A 7,289-nucleotide genomic window follows, 5' to 3' on the forward strand; every position below is an offset into this window, starting at 1 on the left:
TAGTGACAATGACAAATTTATCATTCTGCCATATAATATGTCCGACAAGAACTGTACTGAACACCACAACAATAAAGGATCTGATTTTTTCGATCTGATTACAAGAATATTAACAAACCTGAACCAACAATCACACTAGCTGCAAATTACAAATTTAAGTTGCGAATAAGGGAAAGGGTAGACAGAAAAGCCAATAATAAGCTACCTATACAACCACACAACCACTGCTCACTCGAGTAGAACAACTGACAAAAAGGTTAGCCCGCCAAAGTCAATATCTTTCAATTATCTTGTTTTCCCTTATCTCTAAAGCAGAGGAATAAGAGACTATGTCAGAAGCACACCGATTTCTTCCTCTGATTTTGTTTCTTCTCTTCTAGCCAATTTCAGTGAACATGGGGTCTTCGGTATGCACGTTACAATCTTATAGTCAAAATCACAAATGGAGAAAAGATAAAAAAATAAAAAATAGAACAGATGAACGAACAAGGCCTATGCAGATTTACTCCACATTGCTGATGCCCCAGTGACTTAACGTCATTGTGTGCTGCGTGTTAAGCCACTTCGTGCAACATTTCTGCACAAGTAAAAGGACTTGTCAACAATGATACGATTCGAACAATAATAATCAAAGACATTACTTGAGAAGCAGAATGAAAAAATAAATTGCTAGGTTAAGTACCTCCCAGGAAGCAGCTGAGCACTGCTGACAGGACCCTTGGTATTGCCAAACCGCTTCGCCCTATTTTCATGATCCTTTTCCACACGCATGGCAGCCACCTCTTTCTCCATTGCAGCTACTTCTCTTCTCATCTTCTTCGCCTCAACCTCCATTGCCTTAGTTAATGTATCTACTTTCTTTGCTAAAATCTGTAAACAAAAGTCAGAGCCAAAAATTTAACCAAAAGTATAAATTATAAAACCACAGACAGATAGGTGTAAGACAAGATTATCAACCTCAATAGCATCATCCTTGTCTTTGAGGCTCTGATCTTTCTCGTGACCAGCTTTCCTTAAAGCTACAACTTCTTTCTGCAGTAAATCATACAGAACCCCAGGGACACTATCCTCTGTATCTGTTGACTGGAACTCACTAGGCTTATCTTCCAGATTCCCTTTCCAGGTATTAGGTGTATCACTGTCCTTGGTTGCATCAATAGACTGATTGGGTGATCCATTTAAAAGTACCTTACTCCTGTCTAATGATCTTGTGCCTCCATCAAATGATTTTGATGTTCCTTTAGCATGCTTCAAAACAGTACTAGAGGACAAAGATCTCGAGGACGGTGTTCTTTTGGATATAAAACCATTGGAAGTAAGCTTTGATATATTATCAGCTCCACCAAGAGACTGACGACGCGAGGACCCATTGCTTATACTCCTACCATCCGACGTACTGCGACCACTACCATTTGAAGATCCTCTCAAACTCTCTTCTAGCACTTTGAGCCGCAAATGATATTTTTCCTGTAAAACACATTAGAAATGCTTAATTTCTAAAACCACAGATATAATAAGGTAAGCAATTCCAAGAACAAGCAAGCATAGTCTGATTATTACTTTCAACTGGGCTTCAGACTTTGCAGTTCGTTCAGTAATAGCCAGCCTGTCACGAAGTTGCTGCATTTCTCCCTGTAATGACAGAATGGTAATGAGAAGGACATACAAAGAGCAAGAGTAGACAATGTCAATCAAGGAAAGAAACTGCCAGCAAGAAATCAAATGCAGGATCTGAAAATGAAGCTAAAAATCAAAACTAACCTGTAAGAATCTCCGCTCTTCAAGCCATTGTTTCACAGGCATCACTTTGTCATTAGCGTCTTTCCATTCATTAGCCACCACAGTCGCTACTCTGTTAGCTGTTACTTTTGCACGAGCCAGCTCACGGTCAAGAGTTTTGCGTTCTTCCTACGGGAGAAAATGAAAAAAGGAATATCGTTGCCACTGTAAGGTTTGTCCACAACCATATGAACCAATTGAAATAAAACAAAATATAGTACTTAAATGCGTTGGCTCATTACATTCATCTCCTGAACTTTCCTCTGGTAGTCCCTCACAGCATTAGCAGCTGCACCACCAGCAAGAACTGCCTCTTCTAACTCCCTCACAGTCTGGGTAAGCTTTTCAACCTCTGCAACCTTCTGCCGATGCATCTTGTCCAAAATTTTATTTTCTTCCTATATACAAGCAACACACATGGGATGAATATACAAACTTGGCAGACAAATCAATATCCCAAGTTCTATTGCACCAAAGAGGAAGAAAAAAGAGCATGATAGTAATACCTGGCAAATTTCTATCTGTTTCATTAGCTCTTGGTTTTTGTTCTGGAGATCATCTACCATAGAAGCCTTAGCCAAGGCAACCTGAACAGTCCTCTCAGCTTCAAGCAAAGCTGCTTCTTTTGATTTGGTTAGGCGATCTAATGCTTTGTTATCATCTTGAAGTTTTGCTATCTGTAAGGAAATGAGACAAATCATCATTGAAAGAACTCAGAAGAACTTTTAATGCTGGTGATTCTATTTTTGAGATAGAACCACAATGTCTGAAGACATTGGACAAACCTCTTGGCGTGCTAGCTTAAGCTCAGCTTCAAGAGGAGCAAGAATGGCTTCGATTGGAGGCATATCATCATCCTTCTGAGCAGCATGAACTCTTCGAAGTGTGGCTTCAGCTGCAAACTGAGCTGCCATGGAGGCCCTCTTCTCATCATTAATTTTCTTAATTTCAAGATTCTGCAAGAAAATTTATTTGATTAATATAGCTTTGTGAAAATCAGTACAAAATCATAGCAAGAGTTACAAGAGGTTTAAAAGAATACTTTGGTTTCGATCAAATTTTCTGCTAACTTGAGCTTCTCCTCCACTTTTGATAGTTCTTCAGTAAGCTTCGGAAAAACAGGAAGATTGAGGGCAAAGTCAGCACCCATTGAACATAGAATTGTAATTTTAGACATAGCAAAGAAAAGGGAACATAAAAGGTTACTAATCAAATCAATCATGCATATCAAAATTTTGAAGAACTCAATAGACTAGCATTGGAAAAACCAAGTTCCGAGTAGATGCAACCACATTAATCTCCCACCACATAAGAAATCGAAAAGATACACATATCAAAATTAATGAAATTAGAAATCTGCATGTTGCAAGTCCCATCGAAATCCGTAAATGGGAATATAGACATTCCTATTTGCGTAACCATGTCCGCATTTGAATAGGTATAAACTACATGTAAATGCCAAACAACTTCCAAAAACTGTTACCAATTGAAGAACTAGAACACGAAAACGACAAAACATCGAGGACAGGAGCAAACCCCAAATACTAGATAGCAAGAAGCAACTAATATTAAAACAGCTTCAAATGTAAAGATGATAACCCCAATGCCACGACTTCTCTGAAAGCTACATATGCAGACACTTGAAATAGTCTATTTACCTTTGCTGCAACAGTTAAATAGTCATGAAACTGTTGCTCTAGATGTATATGACATGGCAACTACAAAATTCTTACAATGAAGATAGACAAGGCAGCACGGCACAGCATGGAACATCAAACATTTAAAATTGCAAAAACTGTGCTAACAGGTTGCCCCTTCTCCCACAAACAGCAGAGGTAAAAACAATGAGGAATTTGCCAAAATTTCATAATAGCCAATAACTGTTCTCAGGAATGGAAGGGCGCTTATCTCCTATCAATCTGGTGAAAGGTAGAATATCCGGGCCTCTGGACATAGAAATGTAATTTTTTTTCATTTTTACATTTACTGATAATCCAGGATCTAAATAATCCACATTTTGCATTCAGCTTTGCAAAATCAGAAAAAGGCTCACATTAGCTGAAAATGCAATAATATTACAATCTAAACCTGCTGGGTCTTCCCAGTGAGATCAGCTTAACCACATTAAAAATAACAAAAATACCCATTCATAATTTATGAAATGTTTTTTGAGAAAATCTAAAGAACGCAATATATTTTCTCAAAAACAAACTAGAAATATAAAATTGACCTCTTCCACAGCCTTCTCTCTGAGTCTTTCAGATAATCTCAACGCCTTAATCTCCGCTTGCGCTTCCACTAATTCTCTGTCCTTATCTGCAAACAATAACAAGAGGAAAAAATAAAAAACAAAACAAATTTTTTTTTCCCAAAAAATTAAATAAATATACAAATCGCCAGATCGAACCGCATTTCGCACCTCTCACTTCATTTTCTAACCGATTAAGCTCCACTTTCACCGGATCCGACCCGTGCAATAGCGTCATAAACTCATTATCCGCGTCGAAGCTCGGCCTCACGGGTCGCCTTCTCGAAGAACTCCTTCCACCACCTCCTTCCTTAAACGACGCCGACGACATCAACGGCGGCGGGGCCGGAGTCGCCGTCACACCAGTACTTCCATTCCACTCCGGCGCCGCCGCCCCTCCGTCGCCGGATACCTCCGACATTTTCTCCTCGATCTGAGATCCCCTAACTAGCTAACTAACAACCCTCCTCTCCCTCGCTCGCTCACATCCAACTGAGCTACTTCCGACAAGATCCAGAACGTTGCCGTTTCAAATCCAACGACAACAACAAAGATCCAAATCCTAGGGTCTCAAATAATGGTAGATAGAGAGAAGGTGCAGTGTAGTGTTGATTTTGAGCTAGAATGAACAGAGTAAGTTTATTTTTGTTTCTTTTTCTCTCTCCTGACTGTGATTTAAATCTGAGTAACAGAGAGTGGCAGTGTGTGATTTGAGTGTGATTTGATTTTTTAAATTTATCATTTCATTTTTTAAAAATTTTAAAAGAGAGAGAGAGATAATTTTAGGGATAAAGTCATTTGGATCCCTTATCTTAAAGTTTATTAAACGAACCAAAATTGTGACAAAATACGTGCAGATTAATCCTCGCTTACGCTTAATTTGACTAATTGTCAGTATTAAGAATCTATGATCTCTAAGACTAACAAATCATAAAAAGTACTGGAAAACTAGTCAATGAACTCGAGCGATATACGTTACGAAATTCAAACTATAAAGTGTACTCTTTATCAATTTTTAGCTTTACTGTAGTACTTTCTATTTTGGTAAAAAAATGGTAATATGTTCTAAAAATAGATAATTTAAAAATAACCATAATAACAAATATGTTCAAAATTAATATAATATCTAAAAATAGTTGAACACATTATAACTTGTGTTTGTAGTTTGGTCGGCTTAAAAATGCTGGTAAAATAAGCTTCATTCTAATTCAAGGGAAAATATAATGACTTGTTTGAGATAAAGAATAAAATATATAAAATAACATTGTAAATTCTTTGATTTTCTTTTAATGTTAAATCAATGCCTTACTTTATAATTGTACCATTTGTAGTTAGTAAAAGTTTGACTTTTATTATAAATAAATAATAAATTAGTAAAAATTTTGAATTTAAATACTAAATGTCTGCTAGAGATGAACTTGGAGTGAAGCATTAAATGAAAATAATTTTAAAACTTGCATTAGCTACTAGCACTTTTTTTCCCTAAACATGAGACAAATGTTAATAAAATTAATTTTCACCAGACCTTTAACGATAATTTTAGAATTTTTTTTAATCTTGTAAGATTTAAGGTTCAACTTTTTGCAAAAATAAAAAAATAAAAAAAAAATAAGAAACTTGTGAGATGAGAATCAGGCTTTAATAATGAAATAATTTAATAAATACTTTCAAGAATTTAGCCAAGTGGTTTTCAAATGTCTTCATTTGATTAACCACTTGAGTTCAAATTCTACGAAAATAAAGAATGAAAAAAATAATTTGACTTTGTCTATCACCTACCTTTTGTTAAAGACATAAAATGATAAGTAATTTTATAATTATTTATTTAAAAATTGACTAACACCTATTTGAAAAAAAAAATTAGAACACATAAGCCTAGTATTTCATCAAAAGCACCTTCAATAGTAATATTTAAAAACTATTTAATAATCGATATATATTATTAAATATACTTTCAAACCACTTTTTAGTTAAATTATGTGCAACTCTACACTTTATTTTTAATATTAAGAGTTTGAGTTTTCTTATGTATTATAAAGGTATTTTTTAAGGAAAATTATCATTCATATACCCTATATTTGTTCTATTATCAAAAATACTATAATACTTTGAGGGTGTATCAATCGTCCACCCTTAGTTGACAAAATGTATCAGCCGACTACCAAACCGTTAGTTGCCGTTTGAAAGTTAACGGAGTTACAGTAAATTGATAATTTTACCCTTAAAAATTATCATTTGTATACCCTTAAATTCTCTTTTTATCACTTGTATCATATGAAAAGACCAAATTACCCTTCTAACGTCATCATATTTAAACGGCAACTAACTGTTTGGTGATCAGCTGATACATTTTGTCAACTTAAGATGGACGATTGATACACCCTCAAGATATTGTAGTATTTTTGATAATAGAATAAACTAAGGGTATACAAATGATAATTTTCCTTTTTTTAACCTAGACATTAACGTGGACTATACAATTGTGGGCTACACTATTTAACCTATTTATATGTATATATTAATATTGAAAAAAGCACCAAGCATAATTTTAAGTGTCAAATTATTTCGACTTCCCCCCAAAATAAGTATCTATTTAATTGTGGATAGGGTTTATTACCTTATTTAAGAAAATCTTTAAACAATGAGGACTTGCATGATATTATCTCTGTGCATGCTAAAGAAAGGTTAGTTACTAGTTAGGTGTTTAGGAAGAGACGCTTTGCTGCTAAGCAGACAATAGTGCGAGAGAGTGGGGAAACACTGTAACAGCGCTTTTTCAAGTTCAGTAGGTTCGATTTGGGCCTACGATAACATGATCTCTTGGCGTATTGCGCACTCTGTTTTCAGCATGGAAGGTGACCCAGGCAAGTGTGAGTAATGCGCACGCTGGCGCGTTTTAGCAAGTGGGTTTCGTGTCTGGCGTCTAATTGTCCCTTTTTTTTTAATTGATTGTCATTCTGGTTCTGGTGATTTTTTTTTTAATGATGACAATTCAATGTTTTCTAACTTTATAATTAACATATGTTATATATTTATTCCAAATTTTAGAAAGTGATATCAAAAACGGCGTCGAGGAAATTTGTCAAAATAGTTTTTTAATATAAACTCAAGAATTAATATAAAATAGGAAAAAATTACAGCCAATGCCATTTGCTTTATTATGTGGCATTTATATTTAATTAATTAACAAACAACTGACTTTCTTATGTACCAAAGTTAAAATACTCAAAGCATAAATTAAATATGCAATACATAAAATGAA

The 7,289-nt window shown here is 35.0% G+C and overlaps 1 protein-coding gene across 1 annotated transcript; it reads right to left on the reverse strand.

The window, feature by feature from the left end:
• LOC18052911 (microtubule-associated protein 70-2) lies at positions 1–4,742 on the reverse strand. Its single transcript, XM_006448095.2, has 11 exons — positions 4,199–4,742; positions 4,010–4,095; positions 2,822–2,887; positions 2,565–2,735; positions 2,286–2,456; positions 2,022–2,177; positions 1,762–1,908; positions 1,561–1,632; positions 958–1,467; positions 683–870; positions 1–577 (listed from the first exon to the last, which is right to left on the reverse strand). The coding sequence occupies exons 1-11, from the start codon at positions 4,446–4,448 to the stop codon at positions 538–540; spliced, it is 1,857 nt and encodes a 618-aa protein (XP_006448158.1). The 5' UTR covers positions 4,449–4,742; the 3' UTR covers positions 1–537.
• Between the last annotated feature and the right edge of the window lie 2,547 nt (positions 4,743–7,289).

Source organism: Citrus clementina, unplaced genomic scaffold (assembly GCF_000493195.1).
Source record: "Citrus clementina cultivar Clemenules unplaced genomic scaffold, Citrus_clementina_v1.0 scaffold_2, whole genome shotgun sequence".
Classification (NCBI taxonomy): domain Eukaryota; kingdom Viridiplantae; phylum Streptophyta; class Magnoliopsida; order Sapindales; family Rutaceae; genus Citrus; species Citrus x clementina.

Bases quoted from the DNA above. Each gene is read 5' to 3' on its own strand.
- LOC18052911 (XM_006448095.2), bottom strand. From the start codon at position 4,448: ATGTCGGAGGTATCCGGCGACGGAGGGGCGGCGGCGCCGGAGTGGAAT. The intron at 4,096-4,198 runs GTGCGAAATGCG...TATTGTTTGCAG, and splicing joins GTTAGAAAATGAAGTGAGAG to ATAAGGACAGAGAATTAGTG. The intron at 578-682 runs GTACTTAACCTA...TTACTTGTGCAG, and splicing joins GCTCAGCTGCTTCCTGGGAG to AAATGTTGCACGAAGTGGCT.